This window comes from Elephas maximus, chromosome 4 (genome assembly GCF_024166365.1).
Source record: "Elephas maximus indicus isolate mEleMax1 chromosome 4, mEleMax1 primary haplotype, whole genome shotgun sequence".
NCBI lineage: Eukaryota > Metazoa > Chordata > Mammalia > Proboscidea > Elephantidae > Elephas > Elephas maximus.
This window is the reverse complement of record NC_064822.1, coordinates 187,379,570-187,406,179: the sequence shown is the minus strand read 5'-3', so window position 1 is coordinate 187,406,179 and position 26,610 is coordinate 187,379,570. Positions and strand designations below refer to the sequence as shown.

The window sequence follows — 26,610 nt, the reverse complement described above, 5'->3', positions numbered from 1 at the left end:
GGGTGAGGCCATAGTCGGGCAGGGCAGACCCACCTGATGGGAGGGGCTGACAGGTCTGCGGATTCGAAGTACACCATGGGGTCAGTCATGCCGGAAACCTCCTCATTCGGCAGGTGTCCAGGGACCTGCCCATATACGTAGGTGGCAAGCAGGAGGTTCCTGGAGACAGATCCACCTTGTGACATTTCTTCTCTGGGAAAGAAAACAGAGAGCCTGACTGAAACCCTAAAATGATGTGGCCACCTGACCCCTGACTCTGCTGAGGCCATCACCAGCCTCCTCTGCCCCAGCACCCGCAGGCATGATGCTTGCCCTATGTGGGCTGTGCGCCTCTGGGAAAGTAACTGGGCCTTTCTGGTCTCAGTCCCTGTATCTGCAAAGTGAGGGACTTGGAGATGATCATAAGGGCTCTTACTTTCATCTGTGAGATAAAATCAGGGCACGAATGTAACAAGGTTTTAAACACAAACCCCCAAGAGGCCAGAAGCCAAACTGCAAAGCCCAGGCCCCCAGTGCTGGCGGTCTTGCTGAGCTGGAGAAGGTGCCTACCATCAGCATCTGCCATTTCTCTTGAGCAAAAGAATGTGAACAAGCAAAACGGAAGAAGGTGCCCGTGATCCCAGTTCCTGAAGGGACCCACTGCTGGCTCTTCTAGTCTTTGTTTTAAACACATACACACACATTTTCAAAAACAGGATCCCTCTGTCCATGGTGTTTACAAACTCCTTTCTTCACTTGACACTCTTGGCAGATAGTTATTTACATCCCCGATATCTCCCCGCCCCCCACACCCGCTTGTTCCTTAAATGTAACAAATTTTCGTTGAGGTGGCTCTGGATTCTGACTGGTCTAGGCCAATTAAGACACTCCTGCTCCTTACTTCTCAGGCTCCCTTGCAGCTATGGTGGCCATGTGACCCACTTCTGGCCCGTGGGGTCTCAGAGGAAGTCTGATGTGGGAGGTTGAAAGAAAGGGAGCAGACACAGCAGGTAAGCTCTTTTTTTTTTTTTTTTTTGCTGCCTTCAATACAGGAATGAGGGCTGGGGCTGCAGCATCTATCTTATGACACTGAGGTGATAAGTGTAAGGAGGATAACCAACCTGCTACGGATGGCAGAACAGAACGAGAGAGAATCTGGCTCTTCTGTGGCATCACTGAGCAACTACGACAATGCAAGTCACTGCCTGCCTCTTGTTGTGTAAAAAAAATAACTCCTGTTTGTTCAATCACCTCTCTTCAAGTTTCCTGTTCCTTGTAGCCAAAGGCCTTCCTAAGTAATACAACTGTAAACTCGCATATCATCACTCAGTGGCTGAGTGGAATTCCGTGACCTGATGTTGTTAAGTGCCATCAAGTCCATTCCAACTCATAGCGACCCTATGCACAACAGAACAAAACACTGCCCCATCCTGCATCATCCTCACAATCGTTGCTATGCTTGAGCTCATTGTGGCAGCCACTGTGTCACTCCATCTCATTGAGAGTCTTCCTCTTTTTCGCTGACCCTCTACTTTACCAAGCATGATGTCCTTCTCCAGGAACTGATCCCTCCTGATAACGTGTCCAAAGTACGTGAGACGAAGTTTTGCCATCCTCTTCAATGACCTGGTTCACCATAATTTACCCTACACTGTACCAAACAGCCTTAGGTACACAGTATAATGGTCAAGAGTGGGGCTCTGAGTTCAAATCCAAGCTCTGCCACTTGTGACCCCAGGCAACTTATTTAACCTCTCAACACTTTCGTTTCTTCATCTATAAAATGGGTTTGATGGTATAAGTACTCCTTCACTGGGTTGTTGGGAGGGTTAAACGAATGAATCCCTTTCAAGTATTTACAAAGAGCCTGGCACAGAGTGAGGGAGGAGGCAGGAGCCACTATTACCTTTGCCCTTCAACCAATTATTTTCTTACAAGGGTGTCCTGGGCGTTTTTTTTTTTTTTTTTTTTTTTCAATTTTTAATGCCTCACATCTGCCTGCATGTTAGGGCTAAAGAGGAAAGGAGAGCACTCTTTCCACTCTATGTCACTGGATTCTTACCTGTGAAATTGGTACTTTTTCTTTTAAATAATATTTTGTTGTGATTTCAGTGAAAGTTCACAATCAAATTAGTTTCCTGTCTGTCGATTTTTACATGAATTACTCAGTGACTTCAGTTATATTTTTCACAATGTGTCCACATTCTCTTTCATTGCATTCCTGGTTCCTTTTCTGGTACTCTAGTTTCCCTTTCCCTTATCTTCCCATCTTTGCTTTAGAGTAACTGTTGACTTCTTGAAGGTATCATATAGATTTTTCTTAACGGAGCACTGTACTTTCAGGTGATATCTTTTATTTTGTGTGTCACTCTGTTATTTTACAAAAAGGTGGCTTCAGGGCATAGTTTTGGTTCAAGATTTAAAGAATATCTCAGGGTGACAGTCTCAGAGAGTCCTCTAGTCTCAACTGGTTTGGTAAGTCTGGACTTTTTGAGAATTTGAGTCGTGTACTGCGTTTTTCTCCCATTCTATCCAGGTCCCTCTATTGTGACCCTTGATCAAAATGGTAGTAGTGGTAGCCAGACACCATCTAGTTCTTCTGGTCTCAGGCTGTGGCCCATGTAGGCTATTAGCCCTGTAGACTAGTTTCTTCTGAGACTTTGGTTCCCTTTTTTCTCTTTTGTGCCTGATGAGTAGAAACTAATAGTTGTACCTTAGATGGCTGCTTGCAAGCTTTTAAGACCCCAGATGCTACTCACCTCACTGGGATGCAGAACATGAACTCTGTGAACTGTATTGTGCCAGTTGACAGAGTTGTCCCATGAGACTAAGGTCCTACGCCTTTAAACCTAGAAACCCAATCTCACGAGGTGTTTGGTATGTCTGAGAAGTGTCTGTAACTGTGTCCTCTATGACTATACATGCATGCACAAACATATCTGTACGTAGAGTTTAGTATTTTTTATTGAGAGAACAAAGACACTGAAGCTTAGAGAAATTCTCGACTGAGCCAAGAAGGAGCAGAGGCCAAACGTTCTGCCTCCAGTCAGCCTCCAGGCCAGGGTCAACAGGTACAACCCTGACCTCAGACCTAAGGGCAGGACGCTCAACCCCACTGGGAACACTCTGAGGCTTGACAAAAGAATGAGCTCACCATTTGCTTCCAGCAGGTTAAAGAAAGAAAGGGAGATGGTTGGAACCTGAAACGCAACCCGGAGCAGGGGCTCATGGGGACACAAAGGTAAATTTCAGATCCTCCAGGTGTCTCGGGCTGACAGGTTATTTTTAACAATGCATCCAAAACACAGGAAACCAAGACAAGACAGACGTGTAAGCGGTGACGTCATCGGGCCACAAGCAGGTATTTGGGGGCCCGGGGACTCCAGTCTCTGAGAAAAAAAACCACATAAGGACAGCATTGTTCTTCATTCTACAACCTGAGAGAAAACAATAAATGCCCAGAATTTCTGTCTCAACCGAGACGGCCAGTTCAGTTTCCTGCGAGGAAAACAGAGAAGAGGCTTACATCTGTTCCAGATGAAAGCCCTACATGAAAAGCAGCTCAGAGGAGCGGGGCGGGAGAAAGCCACGTGTCAACACAGCCACAAAGCCCCGTGGTCCTGCATATGCCACCTTGCACCTGTCAGGGGAACACCTTCTCCCACTGCTCAAAGGAACCGGCTGGTCTGACCTACCGAGGAGGGGGCTGGCTCCCAGCACCAAGCACGTGGGGGAGGACTACCACCTGCTGGGGGCACCTGCAGGGAAAGGACCCTGGACACAGCAACTCCCCTGGGACAATCTGTCCTAAACCACCGGTAAGGATACAGAGACCCAATCACAGAGAGGGTCACGGTGGCATATAAAATGCTGATAGCAATTTCAATACCCAACAAAGGTACCAAAAAAAGACCCAGACTCACTGCCATCAGGTCTATTCCGACTCTTCGTGGCCCCATGTGTTATGGAGTAGAACTCAGCTTCATAGGTTTTTCTCGGCCGTAATCTTTACAGAAGCAGATTGCCAGGCCTTTCTTCTGTGGCACTGCTGGGTGGGTTTGAACCACCAACCTTTAGTAGTCAAGTCCAAACCATTTCCACTACCCAGGGACCTTAATCCAAACCTGTTGCCAACTAATGGCGACCCACGTGTTACAGAGTAGAATGGTACTTCTTGGCTGCAATCTTTATGGGAGCAGATTGCCAGGCTTTTCTTCCATGGTGCCAGTGGGTGGATTTGAACCACCAACCTTTAGACTAGTAGTCGAGCACAAAACATCTGTACCACAAAAATACCAGGTGCATAATCTTAACACACTTGTCCCAGAGGACGCTCGGTAGCTGTTAAAAATAAGGAGGCAAACCTAGATTTTCAGGCAAAGGGAAGACATTCAAGAATACTTTCAAATAAACTAGATGCCAAAACCACTATGGTCTGAACTCATTTTTTTTTTTCTTTTTAAATTGTTTTATTGTGGTAAAAATATATATAACAAAACCTTTGCCAATTGCAACATTTTTTACATGTCAATTCAGTGACATTGGTTACGTTCGTCACACTATGCTACCAACACAGGATTGTTCACATATTATTCCACCGCCATTACCAGATCTGACCCCATTTTTCACAGCCTAGACAAGCTGGAGGCGACTTCCATTCATTTGCTTTCAAGTCCTATGTTACACTTGCATCCAGGGTCCCCAGGTGAACACAGAGAATCCCCTTCAGCAACAAAACGAACTGGGCAGGTCACTGTGAAGGGGTGGTGGGTCCCCAGGAGGAGGAACATGGCGGCCTGAAGTGGGCAAGAGCAACAGGCCACAGAGGGAACAGGCTGGAGGGCTACCCTCAAACTGCCCCGTAGATCAAAACGTACCCTGACCCCATGGGGGCAGAAGGTAACATGATGTCTGGAACCTGACTAGGAATGGGGGGCCAAGGTGTCAAGTCCAGGCTGGCCAACCTCAGCATTCTCCTCCCTGTCCCCTTCCGTGGCTACACAGTGAGCACAGGGGGAGCTGGCTCCCCAAGGTACCCTAGAATGGCCCTGGGGAGCAGGGGAGGCCTGAGGGGGTAGAAACCTCAGCTAGCACTCCAACCACCCTCTCTCACCCAGAAGAATTCTTACAGGCATCAGACCTCTGCCCCTCCCGCTGGGTGGACACTGCCAGTAGAGGGAACCAGAAGCTCCAAGGACATAAAGGGGGGCCCCCAGGATATTTGAGGAGTACCAGTTCCATGAAAAGAGCCACTGGGTAGAACACTCTACATCAGAAAGTGGAAGTTTTGGAGCAGACAGAACGAGAATTTCAAACTGTATAATAGTCTTAAAAAGTTAAACATGAATTTATCCTGAGACCCAGCAACTCCACTCCCAGGAATTCTCAGAAGGTATCAGGAAAGAGAAGGGGAAGGAAAGGTGCAGAGAAAAGATAAAGAAATGGAATACTGGAATAATAAATGTCACTGGCTGTCTAATAGAATTTCCAGAAGATAAGAAAAGATATAACGGTAGGGGAACTATTTAAAGAAATAATAAGCAAGAATGCATATGCATTATTTTATATATTTTTATTGTTATTGAGGACATACACAGCAGAACATACACCAATTCAATAATTACTACATGTACGGTTCAGTGACACTGATCACAGTCTTCAAGTTAGGCAACCATTCTCACCCTCCTTTTCTGAGTTGTTCCTCCCCCATTAACATAAACTCACTCCCCCCTGAGTGTCCTGTCTAATCTTTTCAGTTGCTGTTGTCAATTTGATTCATATAGATAGGTCTTAAAAGAGCACAACGCTCAAGGCAGACATTTTCTACTAGCTAAGCTAACCTACTGTTTGGTTTTAAGGAGACTTCAAGGGATATTTTCGGTTTAAGGTTTAAAGGTTATCTCAGGGCAATAGTTTCAGGAATTCATCCAGCCTCTATGGCTCCAGAATCCAGGACAGATTCCAGGAGAATCTGAAATTCTGTTCTGCATTTCCCCCCTTTTGATTAGGATTCTTCTATAGAAATCTTTGATCAAAATGTTCAGTAATGGTAGCCAGGCACCATCCAGTTCTTCTGGTCTCACGGCAAAGGGAGCAGTTATTCACGGAGGCAATTAGCCACACATTCCATTCCCTCCTATTCCTAACGGTCCTTTTTTTTTTTTTTTTTAATTTTTATTGTGCTTTAAGTGAAAGTTTACAAATCAAGTCAGTCTCTCATACAAAAATTTACATACACCTTGCTATATACTCCTAGTTGCTCTCCCTCTAATGAGACAGTACATTCCTCCCCTCCATTCTCTCTTTCCTAGTCCATTCTGCCAGCTTCTGACCTCCTCTGCCCTCTCATCTCCCCTCCAGATCGGAGACACCAACATAGTCTCATGTGTCTACTTGATCCAAGAAGCACATTCTTCACCAGCATCTTTTTCTATCCCATTGTCCAGTCCAATCCCTCTCTGAAGAGTTGGCTTTGGGAATGGTTCCTGTGTTGGGCTAACAAAAGGTCTGGGGACCATGACCGCCGGGGTCCTTCTAGTCTCAGTCAGATCGTTAAGTCTGGTCTTTTTATGAGAATTTGGGGTCTGCATCCCACTGCTCTCCTGCTCCCTCAGGGGTTCTCTGTTGTGTTCCCTGTCAGGGCAGTCATCAGCCTAACTCTCTTTTTTATGAGCAAGAATACATTAAACAGAGACCTTGGATTGCAAAAGCTCATAACAAACAGAACTGGTAAGAAAAAAACTCACACCTAGACACACTTTAGTGAAATTTAAGAACCTCTAAGATAAACAGAAATGGTCTAAAAGCTTCCAGAGACAAAAAGCAGATGACCAATAAAGTCACAGAATCAAATTAATTGATACCAGACTCTTCTATCGAAAAGTTAGACATGAGAAGACACAGAGGCAATATTTTCAAAGCATAATGGAATAGTATAATATAACTGTCCCCTTAAAAGGACTCTGAGCAGGGGGATGGAATCTAGCATGAAGAGAAAGAAGGGGGGAAATAAAAAGGAGCTAAGAGCTAGGTAAATAAAGCAAACTCCTAACAACCTGGTACTTAAAAGGCCTGAGGAAAATACATGAAGGGTAGACAGGCCCAGAGGGCAGAGAGTCCTCTGGGGTAAAGAGTATATCCCTGACATTTAAACTGGAATTGTTAAACATAATTACAAATGCATCTTAAGTTAGAAGAAACCTTAAAAGGAGTAAAAATAAAACGTATAAACATTTAAGCCAGCTGATACAAGTTGGCTCATCTCAATAAACAACAGGAATGCTAAAGACAGATAGTAACATTTACATGGGAATCAACACACACCTACTGGAACTTGAGGTCAAGTTTTAAGGTTGCTAGGTACAAGATGAACAGACTAAAGTCAATAGCATACCTACACACCAACCAGAAAGTATAACCGAAAATAAACGTATCATTTACAATAAATGACAAAAAATATATGCATATAGAAACATAAAGGTCTACAAATAGCCAAAATGATTTTGAAGAAAAGAAAAAAAAAAAAAAAGAACAGTATTTGCCTGCTTAATATTAAAAAAAAAAAATAAGGCATATAATTACAAAGCCATAGTAACTTAAGAAAAAAAAAGCTAGTAAGACATTAGTGAACAAATAAATCGACAAATGGAACACAATAAAGGGCTCTAAATACAGATTAATAAACAAATATCTCTGTCTCTCTCTCTATTGGAACCACAGGGCCCTGGTGTCTCAGTGGTTAAGCATTTGGCTGCTGACCAAAGTCAGCAGTTTGAATCCACCAGGTGCTCCTTGGAAACCCTATGTGGCAGTCGTACTCTTCCCTGTAGGGTCGCTACGAGGCAGAATGGACTCAACAGCAACAGCTAACAGGTATGGGAACTGCTGCACCGCATACCACAGGACCTGGTCCTACCTGGCAGGCAGAAGGGACGGGCTCTGCTCACCTCCAGCATCAGGAATGACTCACAGAAACACTGACCAATGGACAGGAAGAAATAGAATAATCCGTTATCTTGCATTATTATTTACATACGTCTGGTGAGTGTGCCCTCGGCACGTCTGCCAGTGTTCACCCACAGGACCGGTGACCACCTCGAGCTGCCTGTGAGGATACAGCCGTGCAGGACTGAGGCGGGGCCAGCGCCGTGGGGACACAGAACACGGGCAGCCCTGGCACGTCCCCACACAGGGGCATGGGACCCAGAGTCTGATACAATCACACACTCCTCTGCTCTCCACTGCCCTCAGGGTAAACCCGAGCCCGTCCGCCCAGCACCTGGGACTCTTGACGACTTGGAGCCTGCCTGATTTCCCACCACGTGCCCTCATGTGAGGAGCCCTGGTGGCACAGTGGTTAAAGCGCTCAGCTGCCAACCCAAAAAGTCGGGGTTTCAAACTCACCAGCCTCTCTATGGGAGAAAGGTGTAGCAGTCTGCTTCCATAAAGATTACAGCCTAGGAAACCCTATGAGGCAGTTCTATTCGCTACGAGTTGGAATTGATCAACAACAAATTTTGGCCAAAATGTGCGCTAAACCTGTGTTTCCTTTTCCCGAGTGGGCTGCTCTTCAGGGTCCTCTGTCCTCCTTCCATCTTTGTCCAACAGTGCCATTATCTCAAAGCCTAGCCAAGGGCCACCTCCTCCAAGAAGCTCTCACAGAGGTCTCTGGCCACCACTTCCTACTTCCTCCTATTCACTCCTTACCCCACTGTGGTTCCCCCGCTTCCATATTACTCTGTCCCAGACCCCAATGACCTCCCCATGGCCAAGCTTGAAGGTCATTTTTTGGTCTTTTCCCGATCTCTGACCTCAAGTGTCCTTGACTCCTGCCTCTCCAACCCCCCCACCCCCGTCACATCCACAAAGCCCTCCCGCCTGTAACTCCACGCCCCCCCCCCACCAGACCCCTTATCTCCTGCGGGACAATGCCTCCGCCTCCCATTTCCCCTTCAACTTATCCCTCCTCAGCCCCGGGGAGCTGCGATCACGTCAGCTGGAGCCACACCTAGTGTCTCTGCAGCTCCCCGCCCCCCCCCCCCATGGTGACGGCCCTTCCCCGCTGTCAGCCAACTGGAAACACCTCGGCCTAGCAATGGGGATGTGGGGCATCTGGAGCGGGATTCCGGGTATCTGGGGTTGTCTCTGAAGTGGCCCTCAACAAAAGCAAGAGCTTTCTTTGAATTTAAAAATTCATGCACACTTTTGCATTCAACTTTACAACGTGTCTGTGCATGTTTTAACGTAAAAGCAGTATTTCTAATAATTTGCCATTGACACTCTGGTAATTACGTAAGTTTATCTGGTGACTTCTAGAACCCAGGCACCCCAGGGCAAGAAGCTCAGGCCTACCTGCTCCCGCAGGCCCGCCTCCTCCTGACCCCACACACACAGCCTACTGCCTCCTGCCTCCACCCCTTGGTGAATGCTGTCCTCACTGCCCTGGCTAGCACCTTTCCCTCTGTCTAAGTCAGCCCCCTGGGGAGAGGACACTCTGCCCGTTCTGCTGGTCAGCACCTGTAAGGTAAGGATACCACACCACAGAGAGGTGCGGGGCTTGCCTGAGGGCACACCTGAAGCAGGGTCTTCCCTGCCCAGATCCTACCATCCTGCCTCAGTGGCCTCAGCTTTGCCGGGGGGAGGGGCGATGGCCAGAACACAGCTAGGCAGTTTAGGGACGCCAACTCAGCACACACGCCGCCTGTGTGCTGCCTGTGTGTGGCCCACGCTAGCTCACACTCTCTGTCAGGTGCCATTTCAGGAATCGGTCTGGCGCCCTCAGGCTCCAGGCTCCGGGGAGCCCAGAGTGGGTCTATGCAAAGAGCATTTCCAAGGGAAAGCAGCCCCAGCCTCATTTGCATCGTCCTGTTCATCTTCCCGCCACTCTCCAAGGGCACCCCCTGTAGGGGGCTGCTCCCCTCCAGAGGCTGCCTTCCCACTGGAAACCCTTGCTTTCTGAAGGAGCCAGCCGTGGCCTCACTGGGCCACAGTGGCTGCAGCTGCCAAACAGCCAAGAGCCAACCCTTGGCACTGCCCCCAACGCAGGGCCCCGGGGCAGAGCGAAGCAGACACACCTCTGCCCACAGTGGATGGATTCTCAGTGCACCCCCCATTCCACCAGGATTCACGGGGCTGCCTCCCACCCTCCCCTTGACCTCTGTGTGGTCCCAGCCTCCCTCAACCTGCCTTCCATAGAGGCCCCTTCTCCCCTTCCCAAGCCCTGTGGCCTGGCTCCACTGTACCCCACCTGCCCTTGCCCCAGCTCCCACCAAAACCTCCCACTCATCCTCCACCAGGAACAACTGCCAGGGCCTGCAAGCACCCAGGCACAGAGAAGGCATGTGCAGAGCTGGGCTGGGACCCCAGCACCTGCTGCCCAGCACCCCCCACTGACTCTGGCCCCAGGGCCCACCACGCAGGACACCCCTGCCAGCCACGTCACCTGTCCAAGTCCAGCCTTCAAGCCCCGGTCCACACTCCCTCCACCCAAAATCCTTCCAGGATGCTCCCCTGCTCTCAGGTCCCCAGGACTTTCTTCATCCTTTCCCTAATCTGGCGCTTTCAGTTCTCTCCCTCATCGGGGCCAGGCCTTGGAGAGCGGTGGGGACACCACAGTCCATCAGACATAGCCCCTGACCCCAGAGGCTCACAGTCTGGGGGAAACAGAGAGGGACCTGGGAGCTCAGGTCCACAGCACCTCCCCAGACTCCCGTCTGGGTTCTCGCAGCCCTCCTGTGTGTCCCTCTGTCCACACGCCGGCCTTCTGTTGTCTGTGGCGGTTATGAGCACGGGCTCTGGGGCCAGGTTGCCTGGGTTCAAATCCAGGCCCCACAAGCTGGCTGTCCTCAGGCAAGTTAGTTAACTACTCTGGGCTCGCTTTCCTTACCTCTAAAATGGGGATAAATAGTAACACCTATTTCATGGGACTGTTTCGAGGAGAAAATCATGTAATTCACACTGAAAGGCTTGACACAGAATAAGCATCAAAAAAACAGGGGCCGCTGTTATTACTATTAGTAATCTCCGGTCCCCAGAACACAGCACAGGGCCTGGCACAGAACGGATAACTGTTTGTTGAATGAATAAACGAAGGCAAAGTCCTCTCAGAGGATCTAACCAAGGCAGCTGCAGATCAGAGGAAAAAATGGGTGGTTTTTAAAACCAGTTGCTGTCAAGTTGATTCCAACGTCAGAGTACAACCGTGCTTATAGAATTTTCACGGGCTGCTTTTTGGAAGGAAATCGCCAGGCCTTTCTTCCAAGGAGCCTCTGGGTGAACTTGAAACTCCACCCTTTCAGTTAGCAGCTAAGCACATTTACTGTTTGCATCAGCCAGAGACTCCAGATGGTTTTGGCCTCTAGCTTTATTTCTTAGCAAATGTGCAAACAAACAGCTGAAAACCCTTCATTGATGGAAGAAAGACTCACCTACCCACACGCCCCTACCCAGGCTGCAGCTCACACACCCTCCTACACTCGCCAATGGAAAAACCAGCCACCGGTGCTGAGGGTCCTATTTTTACCAGCAAAGGTCAGGATGCAAATCTCACATCTGTGCAGGCCAGCAATCCACCCACAGCCAGGAGGACGTCCATGGGGCTCAGGGATGGGGGCAGCCTCTGGACAAAGCAGCCTGCATCCGGGGGACAGATTTGCACCCCGCTGTGTGGCCACAGGCTCCTGGCCAAGCCTCGGTTTCCTCATCTGGGAAACGGGGGAATGCTTTCCTCCCCTCTGGAGTCCCTGAGTGGTACAAATGGTTAAGTGTTCAGCTGCTAACTGAAAGGATGGCGGTATGAATCCACCCAGAGGCACCTTGGAAGAAAGGTCTGGCTATCTACTTTCAAAAAATCAGCCATTGAAACCCTATGGAGCACTGTTCTGCTCTGACACACGGGGGGTTGCCATGAGCTGGACTATACACCACAACAACTGGTACTGGTATCTCCCTCCCAGGTTGTGTCGAGACCCCAGTGAGTAGAGACCTGTCCAGTGTAGCACATAGTAGGTGGTCAGCAAAAGATAACAGGGTCAAGGCAGATGGAACACAACTCCCCTGGAGGTCGAGCTCCTGGTGGAGGATCCACATGATCTCACTCATTCCTGCTGAAGCCGAGCAGGTGAGACTCTGACTCTTCCCATTTCACAGATGGGCAAACTGAGGAACAAAGTGGAAGGGACCAGACTGCAGTCACAGGGCGCAGCAGTTTCATGGATGCACCTGTCCACCCCTTCTGGGATCACAGGCCAGTCGGTCACCCCAAGTCCAGTCTTGCCCTTTTCCTGTGCCAGCCTTGCCCCTTTCCTGTGCCAGCATGCCCTGCAATGAAACAGGAACAGGTGTGGTCGCTAGAGTCCTGGGTGTCAGGCCAGTGGCTGCTGGGTGGACCTGGCTGAAAAATCCCCGTTGCCTGTGATTTCCATTGGAGCTTGCCACCTGCACCCCCAGTCACCAGCCCCACTCCGGCCTGTGAGAGTTGGTGGTGCCACCGTTTACAAAGCACCACAGTGCTTAAAGCACCACATGCATGCTCAGCTCAAGTGCAACTCGGTGCAAAAAGCCTTGAACTTGCAGTGGACAAATTAGTCCTAGCTCTGCCACAGCTGTGTGACCGCAGACCAGTCACCTAACCTCTCTAAGCCTTGCTGATGGTCTCCTGCGTGGATATAGCACCACCTCATATGGTTTACGCTTGACTACTAACCTGGTGGGACTGTGGTTAAAAGGTTGGCAGCTCAAATGCAGCAGCTGCTCCTTAGAAACCTTATAGGGTGATTCTACTCTGTCCTATAGGGTCACCATGAGTCGGAATCAACTCAGTGGCAACGGGTTTACTAACCTAATAGTTGGCAGTTGGAGCCCACCTAGTGGTACCACAGAAGAAAGGCCTGCTTCTATAAAGATTACAACCAAGAAAATCCTATGGAGCAGTTCTACTCTGTAACACACAGGGTCACCATGAGTTGGAATCGACTTGAGGGCACAAGCCAACAACAACGACTAACTGAAAGCTTAGTAGTTCGAACGCACCCAGCGGTGCCGCAGAAGAAAGCCCCTGCAATCTGCAAAGGGTTTGTTTTGTTTTTTGTGTTTTCCAGGGCTGCTAAGAGGATTAAAAGATACACTTAGAAACAACTGTTGCTCACCTCCTGCCACCCAGCAGGGGCTCAATAAATGACAGTTAATTCAATCAACAAACTCAGAAGGGAGCAAGAACTGGATTACACTCTGGCAGTTGATGGGCAGTTACTTCTCTGAAAGTCAATTTAACAATCAATATCTCTCGAAATCACCAAGCATCCAACATCTAATTTCTAGACTGCATCCTGGCAGCCCTGGGAGCGGGGGGGGGGGGGGAAGCAAATCTGGAGGTGCTACCCTGCAAAGAACTTTAAGGATATCGCTACATGAAAAGACCAACAATGTGGCTACGTGGACGTAGCAGGTACAGAACAGTTTGTAACCATGCTACCACTTTTGCCTAAACATCAAAGACATAAACAAACACCTCCATAAGCATAGACCATCAGAGGCCATCTCTGGAAGGAGAGAAGAGAAGAGAAGAGATTAGCAAAGAGAAGGGCGGGGTGTCCATGGGACAGAGCTGGGAGTCAGACTTAATTTTCTCCATCCACCCTTTTGTGCGCTTGAATTTCTTTTTTAAATAATTTTTATTGTGCATTAAGTGAAAGTTTACAAGTCAAGTCAGTCTCTCAAATATAAGTTTATATACACCTTACTCCATACTCCCACTTACTCTCCCCCTAATGAGTCAGCCCGCTCTCTCCTTCTAGTCTCTCCTTTCATGACCATTTTGCCAGTTTCTAACCCTCTCCACCCTCCCATCTCCTCTCCAGACAGGCGATGCCAACACAGTCTCAAGTGTCCACCTGATACAAGTAGCTCACTCCTCATCAGCATCTCTCTTCAACCCACTGTCCAGTCCCTTCCATGTCTGATGAGTTGTCTTCGGGGATGGTTCCTGTCCTGTGCCAACAGAAGGTTTGGGGACCATGACCACCGGGATTCTTCTAGTCTCAGTCAGACCATTAAGTCTGATCTTTTTATGAGAATTTGGGGTCTGCATCCCACTGTTCTCCTGCTCCCTCAGGGGTTCTCTGTTGTGCTCCCTGTCAGGGCAGTCATCAGTTGTGGCCGGGCACCATCTAGTTCTTCTGGTCTCAGGATGATGTAAGTCTCTGGTTCATGTGGCCCTTTCTGTCTCTTGGGCTCATAGTTATCCTGTGACCTTGGTGTTCTTCATTCTCCTTTGATCCAGGTGGGTTGAGACCGATTGATGCATCTTAGATGGCTGCTTGTTAGCATTTAAGACCCCAGACGCCACACTTCAAAGTGGGATGCAGGATGTTTTCATAATAGAATTATTTTGCCAATTGACTTAGAAGTCCCCTTAATGTGCACTTGAATTTTACTGTCGTGCCTGAGTTCACATGACCAACCCAAAAAATAATACAGCAAAAATAACAACTTGACGTTAGTAGCTTGGAGATGTTTGTCTCCAAACATAAAGGAGATGTTTCCTTCCTTACTTCAGGAAGGTCAAGCACACATTCCTACCCCCCCCCCATGCCCCCTGCTCCCTCCCCACCTGGCCACGAAATCCAGCCTCTGGCTGCCACACCAGTACGAACCTGGCAGACATCCAACCCAGGTTGCTTTGGGGAGGGTGTGGGGTCGGGGGGGGAGGGGAGGAAAGAAAGAGAAATATTTCTCAAGCAAAAAGGAAGTTAGATATTCACCTGGAAAGAGGGAAGGGAAGCTGTCCCATAAAGTTGGAAAGTGGCAGCTTGGAACGGACCCCTGGACCCATAGCCACTCTGTGCTGCCCACCCCACCTGGACGGCAGCCCCTTCACACTGGGTGGTGCGACAAGAAGCTGCTGCCTAGACATCTTAGGCCACACTAGAGCAGCACACAGCTAAGGTCTGGACATTTAGATAAGACCCCAAACTTAGAGTTCCCACTGTGAGCTTCCCTCCTTGCTTCCCCGGTAACTTTTCAAAAGGGCTACTTAGAACTAAACCCGTGCAAGCTAGCGACCACTGCCCTCTATGCCCTATAAGTGATAGGTGCCTGCCGCTTCTCTCTCTCTACCTGGGACAGAGAACTGCCCTTCCCTAGCCTGGGTGCTTGCCTGGTTTAGGACCGGTGACTAATCAACTTCTTCATTTCACTGCCTTGGTAGGAGGGTACTGAAACTGCGCCTTCAATCAAACCACCCAGATTATTTAGGGCACTAACAGCCCACATGCAGGTGGTCCCACCCACTGACCCCGTGGGCCGCTGCACTGCCTCCTCCACTGGGCCCTTGTTTACTTATTTCTACCTCTAATCGACTAAGTAATAACACAGGTGAAATAAAATTTAAATTAAAAAAAGAGACCAGGCATGCAAAGTGAGCACAGTAATAACCATGCCGTGAGAGAAAGGGAAACGGGTTCTCTCCATCCCTGATGGTGGCTGTGGACACAGGCACAGCCCCAAGAGTTGTCCCAAGATGTCAGCTGCAGCCGTCACATCGTCCCTGGAATTCCCTGGGAAAGCCACCTAACTCCTCAGTGCCTCAGATTCCCCCTCCGTAAAAGCTACTTTCTGGGGTTGTCGTAAGGATATTTAAAATTTATTGTAATTATTTTAATTTTGTTTATTTTGTTCTTGCTGAGAATATACACAGCAAAACACAGACCAACTCGACAGCTTCTACATGTACAATTCAGTGACCCTGATTACATTCTTTGAGCTCTGCAACCATTCTCACCCTCCTTTTCTGAGTTGTTCCTCCCCTATTAAAATAAATTCACTACTCCCTAAGGGTCCTATCTAATTTTTCAAGTCAGTGCTGTCAGTCTGATCCCATATAGATAGCTCTCAAAAAAGCACAATGTTCGAGAGAGACACTTTTTACTGCTGAAGCTAAACTATTGTTTGGTTTTAAGAATTCTTTAGGTGATATTTTTGGTTAAAGATCTAAAAATTATCTCAGGGCAATCGTCTCAGGGGCTCATCCAGGCTTCGTGGCTCCAGGAAGTCTGGAGTCCAGGAGAATTTGAAACTGTTCTGCATTTTCCCCCTTTTATCAATATTCTTCTATAGAATCTTTGATCAAAATGTTCAGTAATGGTAGCCAGGCTTCATCCAGCTCTTCTCCTGGTAAAGGAGGCCATTGCTCACGAGGGCAATCATCCCCACATTTCATTTCTTCCTCCTACTCTTGACTCTTCTGCTTCCTCCGTTGCTCCAGGTAAAGAAACCAATTGTGCCTTTGATGGCAAGCTTTTAACTATGCAAAGAACTAGGAGGTAAAACAAAATCACTAAACATGTTATTAGGCCAAATAACTACATACTACATACTTTGGACATGTTATCAGGAGGGATCAGTTCCTGGAGAAGGACATCACGCTTGGTAAAGTACAGGGTCAGCAAAAAAGAGGAGGCCCCTTAACGAGATGGATTGACACAATGGCTGTAACAATGGGCTCAGGCATAACGATTGTGAGCATGGCGCAGGACCGAGCAGTGTTTCGTTCTGTAGTACAAAGGGTCACTATGAGTTGGAACCGACTTGATGGCACCTAACAACAACACAACAACCCAAGTAACCATGATCCTAAGCTTGTAAACCAAGAAACCAAATCCCAGGAGGTTTTTGGTTGTACATAAGCGGCCTCAGCAGCGACTCTTTTTTGTCTCTGTTGTAAATATATCTTATCACACAACTTCTGCCAATTCCACTTTTTACAGGTGTACAACTTGTTGACAGCAATTACACAATTGGCTCTGCGACCCTACTCTTAATCAATGAGACTTTTCCATCACCGTTAACGCCCACTTTTCCCATCCCTCCTGCCCCTGTAACCATTAATAAACTTCGGTCACTATACATTTGCCTTTTCTTGTCATTTTATGTAACTGAGGTCTTACAGTATTTGTGTCCTTTTACAGTTGACTTATTTCACTCAGCATACTGTCTTCCAGCTCCATCCATATTGTAGCATGTATCAAGACTTCATTGATCCTACTGGGTGACTAATATTCCATTGTATGTATGGACCACATTTTGCTTATCCATTCATCTGCTGATGAGCATTTCGGTTGTTTCCACTTTTTGGCTCTTGTGAATCGTGCTGCAATGGGCATTGGTGTACAAGTCTCTGTTTGAGTCTCTGCTTTCAAATCCTTAGGTAATATACCTAGAAATGGAATTGCTGGGTCATACGGTAGTTCTACTTTTAGTTTTTTCAGCAACAACCACAATGTTTTCCACAAGGGCTCTACCATTTTGCGTTCTCATCAGCAATGGCTAAGGGTTCCAGTTTCCTCACATCTTCACCATCATTTGTTACTTTATGTTTTTAATCTAAGCCATCTGTCTTAGTCATCTAGTGCTGCCATAACAGAAATACCACAAGTAGATGGCTTTACAAAGAGAAATGTATTCTTTCACAGTCTTGGAGGCTAGAAGTCCAAATTCAAGGTGCCAGCCCCAGGGGAAGGCTTTCTTGATCAGCTCTGGGGAAGGTAGGTCCTTGTCATCAATCTTTCCCTTGTCTAGGAGCTTCTCAGCACAGGGACTTCTAGTCCAAAGAACACACTCTGCTCCCAGCTCTTCATTCTTGGTGATATGAGGCTCCCCTGCCCCTCTGCTTGCTTCTCTCTTTCGTATCTGAAAGGAACTGACTCAAGATAAAATCTAATCTTGTAGACTGAGTCCTGCTTCATTAACATAACTGCCTCTAATCCTGCCTCGTTAACACCATGGAGGTAGGATTTATAACACATAGGAAAATCATATCAGATGACAAAATGGTGGACAATCACACAATACTGGGAATCAAGGCTTAGCCAAGTTGACACACATTCTGGGGGGACACAATTCAATCCATAACAGTATTCTAGTGGGAGCGAAATGGTATCTTCTTGTGGTTTTAATTTGCATCTCTCTGATGTCTAGTGACACTGAGCATCTTTTCTTGTGTTTAGTGACCAGTTGAATGTCCTCTTTGGTGAAATGTCTATTCAAGTCTTTTGCCTATTTTATGATTGGGTTATTCATCCTTTTGTTGTTAAGTTGTGGAAGTTATATATGTATTTTGGTTATTAGAATCTTGTCCAAGGATATCCTCCAAGTTGGTAGCTTGTCTTTATACTTTTTTAGTGAAGTCTTTTGATGAACAAAAGTTTTTTATTTTTTATGAGGTCCCATTTATTTTGTCTTTTGCTGTTCGTACTTTCGTTATTATATTAGATATCCATTGTTAAAAGCTAGGCCTGACAGTATTGCCCTGCTTTTTTTCCTAAGAATTTTATGGTTTTAGTTTGCACATTTAGGTCCTTAATCCATTTTGAATTTGTTTTTTTTGGTATGGTGTGAGGCACGGACCCTGTTTCATTTTTCTCCGTGTGGAAATCCAGTTTTCCCAGCACCATTCACTGAAGAGGCTCTTCTTTCCCCATTGAATGGACTTAGCACCCTTCTCAAAAATCAGGTGACCACAGAAGTGTGGGTATATTTCTGGACTCTCAATTCTATTCCATTAGTCTGTCTATTGTTAAACCCTACCAGGTTGTTTGATTACTACAACTGTATACCCATTACCATCGAGTCAATTCCAACTCGCAGCAACCCTGTCTTAGTCATCTAGCGCTGCCGTAACAGAAATACCACAAGCGGATGGCTTTAACAAAGGGAAATTTATTTCCTCACAGTAAAGTAGGCTAAAAGTCCAAATTCAAGGTGTCTCCTCCAGGGGAAGGCTTTCTCTCTGTGTCGGCTCTGGAGGAAGGTCTTTGTCCTCAATCTTCCCTTGGTTAAGGAGCTTTTTACGCACAGGGACCCCAGGTCCAAAGGACACGCTCTGCTCCTGGTGCTGCTTTCTTGGTGGTATGAGGTCCCCGACGCTCTGCTAGCTTCCCTTTATCTCTTGTGAAATAAAAGATGGTGCAGGCCGCACCCCAGGGAAACTCCCTTTACCTTGGATCAGGGAGGTGACTGAGTAAGGGTGGTGTTACAATCCACCCTAATCCTCTCAACATAAAATTACAATCACAAAATGGAGGATAACCACACAATACTGGGAATCACGGCCTAACGAAGTTGACACATATTTTTGGGGGGACCCAATTCAATCCATGACAGACTCTACAGGACAGAGTAGAACTGCCCCATAGGGTTTACAAGGAATGCCTGGTGGATTCAAACTGCTGAGCAACCATAGCACTTAACCATTACGCTACCAGGGTTTATAAAAAAAAAAATATATATATATATATATATATATATCCCCAATAGTATGTGTTAAAATCAGGAAGTGTGGGTCCTCCTACTTTGTTCTTCTGTTTCAACATTGCTTTAGCTATTTGGGGCCTCTTGCCATTCCATATGAAGTCGAGGGTTGATTTTTCTATTTCTGTAAAGAAGGCTGTTAGAATTTCAACAGAGATTGCATTGAATCTATAGATCACTTTGGGTAGTACAGACATCTTAACAATATTAAGTCTTGCAATCCATGAACGTGGAACATCTTTCCTTTATTCACATCTTCTTTAATCTCTTCCAGCAGTTTTATAGTTTTCATTGTATGTCCTTCATGTCCCAGGTTAAATTTATTCCTAGGTATTCTCTTAGAAGCTATTATAAACGGAATTGTTTCCTGAATTTCCCTTTCACATTTCTCACTGCTGGTGTTTAGAAATCCAACTGACTTTTGTTTGTTGACCTTGCACCCTGCAACTTTGCTAAATTCCTCTATTATAGCTCTAGAAGATTTATTATGGACTCTGGAATTTTCTATACAGGATCATATTATTCGTGAATAGAGAGAATTTTACTTTTTCTTTTCCAATCTGGATACCCTTTATTTCTTTTTCTTGTCTCATTGCTCTGGCTAGGACTTCTAACACAATATTGAATAGAAGTGGTGAGAGACAGCACCCTTGTCTTATTCCCGATTTCAAGGGGAAAGTTCTCAGTCTTTCTCCTTTAAGTATAATGTTGGCTGTTGCTTTTCATATGTGCCCTGAACCATATTGATGAATTTCCCTTCTATTCCAATCCTCTTTAGGGTTTTCATCAAGAAAGGGTGTTGTATTTTATCACATGCTTTTTCTGCATTCATAGACATGATCACACGGTCTTTTCCTTTGTTCTTTTGATATGGTGTACTATGTAGAGTGATTTTCTAATGTTGAACCATTCCTGCATTCCTGGAATAAAACCACTTGGTCACGTGTATGACTCTTTGAACACGCTGTTGGATTCTGTTCTCTAGTATTTTGTTGAGGATTTTTGCATCGATATTCATAAGAGATATTGGCCTACAGGTTTCTTTCCTTGTAGTGTCTTTGTCTAGTTTTGAGTACCAGAGTTATGTTTGCTTCATAGAATGAATTGAAAGGGGGACAGGAGCTGGTTGAATGGACACAGGGAATACAGGGTAGAAAGGAGGAACGTGCTGTCTCATTAGGAAGAGAGCAACTAGGAGTACACAGCAAGGTGTGTATAGCTTTTTGTATGAGAGACTGACTTGATTTGTAAACTTGCACCTAAAGTACAATAAGTAAAAGAATGAATTAAGAGGTATTCCTTCCTTCTCTATCTCTGGAAAGAGTTTAAATAGTACTGGTGTCAAGTTTTTTCTAAGTATTTGGTAAGATTCCCCAGTGAAGCCATCTGGCCCAGGACCTTTTTTTGTTGGGAGGTTTCTGCCATGAGGATTAAACAGGATAATCTAGGTAAAGCACTCAGCACGGCACCAAGCTGAGTGAAAACTCAATAAATACTGAGTACTGTTTTTAATACTGAAAAAATCAGAAATAATCTTGATGCCATCAATAAGGAAACGAGTAAACCAATCCATGTACCCCTAAGGTGAGGTCTAAGGAACAGGAAACAGCAGTGAGGTGGGTCACTGTGTTTCAACATGGAAAGATGTCAAGGCGTCTCACTGAGGGGCAAGAGCAAGATGCTGAACAACTCGTTCAGTGACGCTATTTATGCAAATGTTTATGCTTCAATATGTGTGTTTACGTATAAGTTACACGTGAACATAACTGAATAGAAGGCAACATGTCAAACTGACAACAGTGGTTACCTCTGGAGAGGATGATGGAATTGATGGGTGCAACTGACAAGGGATGAAGGAACAGACCTTAGTTGCATCTATAATTTTGAATTTTTTTTGTTATTATTGTGCTTCAGATGAAGGTTTACAGAACAAACTAGCTTCTCATTAAACAGTTAGTACCCATATTGTTTTGTGACATTGGTTACCAACCCCATGACATGTCAACACTCTCCCTTCTTAGCCTTGGGTTCCCTATTACCAGCTTTCCTGTCCCCTCCTGCCTTTTTATCCTTGCCCCTGGGCTGGTGTGCCCCTTTAGTCTCGTTTTGTTTTATGGCCCTGTCTAATCTTTGGCTGAAGGGTGAACCTCAGGAGTGACTTCATTACTTAGCTGTAACGGTGTCCAGGGGCCATACTCTTGGGGTTTCTCCAGTCTCTATCAGACCAATAAGTCTGGTCTTTTTTTGTGAGATAGAGTTTCTTCTACATTTTTCTCCAGCTCTGTCCCGGACCCTCTATTGTGATCCCTGTCAGAGCAGTTGGTGGTGGTAGCCAGGCATCATCTAGTTGTACTGGACTCAGTTTGGTGGAGGCTGTGGCAGTTGTAGTCCATTAGCCCTTTGCACTTATCATTTTGAATTTCTGATGATGAATACATAACTACTTGTATGAGTAAATGCAGTTATCATGCCCCATCCCAGGCCCCAACAATCAATACATGTGTTGACTTGAGGGACCTTGTGCTGTGGGACCCTAGGCATGTTACTTCAGCTCTCTGATGTGCCATTTCCTCAACTGCAAGACAAAGATAAAAGTATGACCCAACCCTCAGGGCTGTGGTGAAGATTAAATGAGATTTCAAACTCCAAAACCCTTCGGAAACTCTCAGAGCATTACAAAGAGGCAAGACCTAAATAAGCAGCTATTCTCAGATCTCCAATGTTTCCAGATTTCACTGGGACCCTTTAGGTACTTGTACTAAGAAGCAGACATGTCTGTGTCTGTGGTTGGAGGATAATGCCCAGAGTGAGAAAGAGTTGCTATTTCCTTTTTGTCAGGTACACCTGTAGAGAAATATATTGAATATACCATGGACTGCCAAAAGAACGAACAAATCTATCTTGGAAGAAGTGCAACCAGAATGCTCCTTAGAAGCAAGGATGGTGAGACTGTGTCTTACATACTTTGGACATGTTGTCAGGAGGGATCAGTCCCTGGAGAAGGACATCATGCTTGGCAGAGTACAGGGTCAGCGGAGAAGAGGAAGACCCTCAACAAGGTGGATTGACACAGTGGCTGCAACAATGAGCTCAAGCATAACAACAATTGTGAGGATGGCGCAGGACCGGGCAATGTTTCATTCTGTGTACATACGGTCGCTATAAGTTGGAACCAACTAGACAGCACCTAACAACAATGACATCTGTAGAGAAAGGAGCCCTGGTGGCACAGTAGTTAAGCTCTTGGCTGCTAACCGAAAGGTCGGCAGTTTGAATTCTCCAGCGCTCCCAGGGAGAAAGATGTGGCAGTCTGCTTCTGTAAAGATTACAGCCTTGGAAACCCTATGGAGGAGTTCTACTCTGTCCTATAGGATCGCTCTGAGTCGGAATCGACTCACTGGCAACAGGTTTGGTTTTTTTGATACAGTGAAACCTGCGAGAGCTGGAACTCAACAGGACTACCTTGTTTTTCCGAGTCTCACAAGTTTTCCACCTTTGACAAAGTATAGCCTTACCACTTTTCTATTGCTCATTTTAGTGGAAAATATTTGAGTTTTCCTTCTCTGACAGGTATCTGCCTTACATAGGTTCTGGCTTTTGCAGGCTTTACTGTATCTGTGTCTCTACAAGTGTGTGGTCTGGTTTAATGTCTGTTTCTCTTTCTTCAAAGAAAGCAATCCCAACTCTCTAATCTGGTGCAGACCCAGACAAGCAGCGGTGAGGGGCTGAGGTCAGGGCCCTGCCTTGGTAACATCGGCTATGCCAAGGGGCAGTCAGCTAGCTGAACACCGGGGCTCCTGCCCAGCTGAGCTTTGGCTGGCTGTGTGACTTTGGACAAATTTCTTAGCCCCTCTGGGCCCCTAACTCCTCATTTGCAAAACAAGAGTTAGGGGAGTGATTTTGGTCCTTTCCTGCTCAGACATATATCAAACAACTCAAACCCCAGGCAGGAAACATAACAGAGCAATAATGCTCCTGGAGGCTGATTTCAAGCTTGGTTTTAAACCAATTCAATCAAATGAACACCAAACAGGTGGGGTGGAGGGGGCCTGAAAGGCCACATTCTGCATGAGCCACGACCTTGTCCCCAGTGACCCTGTTAGGGACAACACATGTTTTTGGGGAACAACACATGTGTTCCCCAAAAACATGTGTTGTAAATCCTAACCCTGTGGCCCAGTGGTTAAGAGCTCGGCTGCTAACCAAAAGGCTGGCAGTTTGAACCCACCAGCTGTTCCTTGGAAACTCTGTGGGCCAATTCCACTCTGACCTAATAGGGTCGCTATGAGTTGGAATCCACTCTATAATGGCAACGGGTTTGGTTTTTTTAATCTACCTGTGGTTATAATCCCATTTAGAAATGGGTTTTCTGTGTTGTGTTAACGAGGAAGTATTAGTATAAGGTGTGTCTTAAATCTATCTCTTCTAAAATATAAAAGATTAAGTAAGCAAGCGTGAACAGAGGTGAACATACATGCCACATGACTGCCAAGGAACCTAGGAGCAAAAGCTGGAAAGAGACAAGGACCTTCCCCCAGAGCTGACAGAGAGCCTTCACGTAGAGCTGGCACCCTGAATTTGGACTTCTAGCCACCTAACTGTGAAAAAATAAAATTCAGCTCATTAAAGCCACCCACTTGTGGTATTTCTGTTACAGCCGCACTAGATAACGAAGAGGGGGACCCTGTGCTTATGTTATCACCATTAGAAACGTAATTCCAGGATGTCACCGCCTGGGTCTGCAGCCTTTATCAAAAAAGCACGCATTTAAAATAAGTCCTGGAGAAATGTTAGAGCCGAGGAGTAGCTAGAAGGCTGTGTTAGGCAGATGCTGGGGTCTCCTGCCTTCCTCAGTTTTCTGGACCTCAGGGGATCATGGCATACCCCCAGTCCAGTCCCCACCCTCAGAGGTTCTCCACTTCCTCCTCAGACAAAGCCCTCAGCCCCATGGGGCCTGGCCCCATCCCTAACTTTACACACCCTTTCTCTGCCTGGGGGACAGCCGCTGCTTCCTCCTTCAGGCCCAGCCCAGAAGTCACCTCCTCTCCACCTCCCCACCCTCCCAGGGGCAGACTGATTGCTCCTCATCTGTGTTGTCCTAGCACTTTGGGTAAACAGCCCTGGATTGGGCACTTAGCCATTATGATCTCGTTAAATGTTTACCTGTCTGTCTGCCCAGCAGACTGGGAGCCTGTGTGACCCAGCAGAGCAGGGACCTGTGAAAGCAGGCAAGGTGACAGGGACAGCCCAGGAGACCCAGTCAGGCTACTGGGAAGCAGTCAGAATGAGGGATGGGGTTGAATGGGCGCCGTGCTCAGAGCACAATCACTGGGGACCCTGCACAGGACACACATCCTCTCTGGGCCTTGGATTCACTTCCTGTCAAGGGCAGAAGTAAGAGCCCCCACTGGAAAGGAGTAGTGGGTTAAACCTGTGTCCCCCAGAAAGCTATGTCCAAGTCCTAACCGCTGGGAACATGTGAATGCAACCTTATTTGGAAATAGGGTCTTTGCAGCCGTAATTAAAGGTCCTGAGATCATCCAGGATTTAGGGTGAGCCCTAAATCCAATGAGTGGTGCCCTTACAATGAAGGAGAGAGGGACATGAGGCTCAGGAGAGACAGGGAGAAGAGGAGGAGGCCCCGTGAAGTAGAGGCAAAGACTGGGGGGATGATTCTCTAAGCGAAGAAACTTCTGAAGCCACCAGAAGCTGGAAGAGGCGAGGAAGGACCCAGCCCCAGAGACTTCAGCAGGAGCACAGCCCTGCAAACACCTTGATCTTGAACTTTTGGCCTTCAGAACTGTGAGAGACTGAATTCCTATTGTTTTCAACCATCTGGTTTGTGGTAGTTTGTTGGGGCAGCACTCAGATACTAATACTGAAGAGTAGACATGAGAACAAGGTGAGACACTGCATGGATGGTATACAGTAAGTGCTTACTATTAGGCAGCTTTAGTCAATGAACCTGGAGTACAGAGGAGGGGAGAGGTGCACCCTGGTCAGAGCTTGGGTATTTCTTAATGCTATACTATTGACTGAACATGGAGAATTTCAACTCTCCCTCAAATCAGGCCCCTGTCTTCTACGCCCTGGGCCACAGACACCCAGGCAATTTGCCAACTTACAACCACTTTTAAATGCTCTTTGGTAGTAGCTCCTAAAGCTTGAGATACATACTCTGTGACCCAGCAATCTCACTCTTGGGTACATACACAACAAAAATGGGTACTTGGACAAGAATGCTCAGAGCAGCACTATTTCGTATATCTTCAAACTGGAAATAACCCAAATATGTACCAACAGTAGAAATAACACATAAAATGGGTTGTTTGTTTTTTAATAATAGATTGTTATATACGAGTAAAAATGAAATAGTCCCATTCCAGAATCCGCATGTGTCTTAGACTAGGTTCTCTAGAGAAACAAAACCAATGACATGTATAGACAGGTAGACACATTGATCTCAAGGAAACGGCTCCCTTGCGGAGGCTGCCAAGTCCCAAATCCGTGGGTCAAGCATTGGGCTACAGGCTTCTCCTGATTCACGTGGTTACAGGAGCCGCTGAATCCCTAACTGGCAGGTCAGACAGCAGGCTGCTGGCTCACCAGGCTCCAGAAGCTGGTGAATCCCAGAACCAGCAAGTCAGACAGCAGACTTCTGGATCACTGGGCTGCAGAAGCTGGCGAATCCCAGAATCAGTAGGTCAGACAGCAGGCTGCTGGCTCACTGGGCTGCAGAAGCTGGTGAATCCCAGAATCAGCAGGTCAGACAGCAGGCTTCTGGATCACCGGGCTCCAGAAGCTGGCAAATCCCAGAATCAGCAGGTCAGACAGTAGGCTTCTGGATCTCTGGGCTCCAAAAGCTGGTGAATCCCAGAACCAGCAGGTCAGACAGCAGGCTGCTGGCTCACCGGGCTGCAGAAGCTGGTGAATCCCAGAATCAGCAGGTCAGACAGCAGGCTGCTGGCTCACCGGGCTGCAGAAGCTGGTGAATCCCAGAATCAGCAGGTCAGACAGCAGGCTGCTGGCTCAAGTCCCAAGAACCCAAAGTCAGATAATGATGAGCTGGATGCAGGATCCAGACCAAGAACTCTGCCAGTGCTTCTGCATATATTGGATGCAAGTCCCAACCTCAAGGAAACTCCCCTTACAGCACATACTTCAAGGCAGTGACTTGAGTAAGGCCACGACTTGAGTTGTGCCCTTTAGTAAGGGCACGACTCAAGATACACCCCATGTTAATCCTGCCCCATTAACATACGGAGGTTTAGGATTTACTACACATAAAATGGAGAATAATTACACGATACCACAAAATGGAGGACA

The 26,610-nt window shown here is 46.8% G+C and overlaps 1 protein-coding gene across 1 annotated transcript in view; it reads right to left on the bottom strand.

The window, feature by feature from the left end:
* The window catches only part of BIK (BCL2 interacting killer), a 36,414-nt gene that overhangs the window by 6,612 nt on the left and 3,192 nt on the right, over positions 1-26,610 (bottom strand). Inside the window, exon 2 of the mRNA XM_049884594.1 lies at positions 34-192. Coding sequence (XP_049740551.1) covers positions 34-185 — 152 coding nt within the window. The 5' untranslated portion in view covers positions 186-192. The remainder of the gene's footprint in view (positions 1-33; positions 193-26,610) is intronic.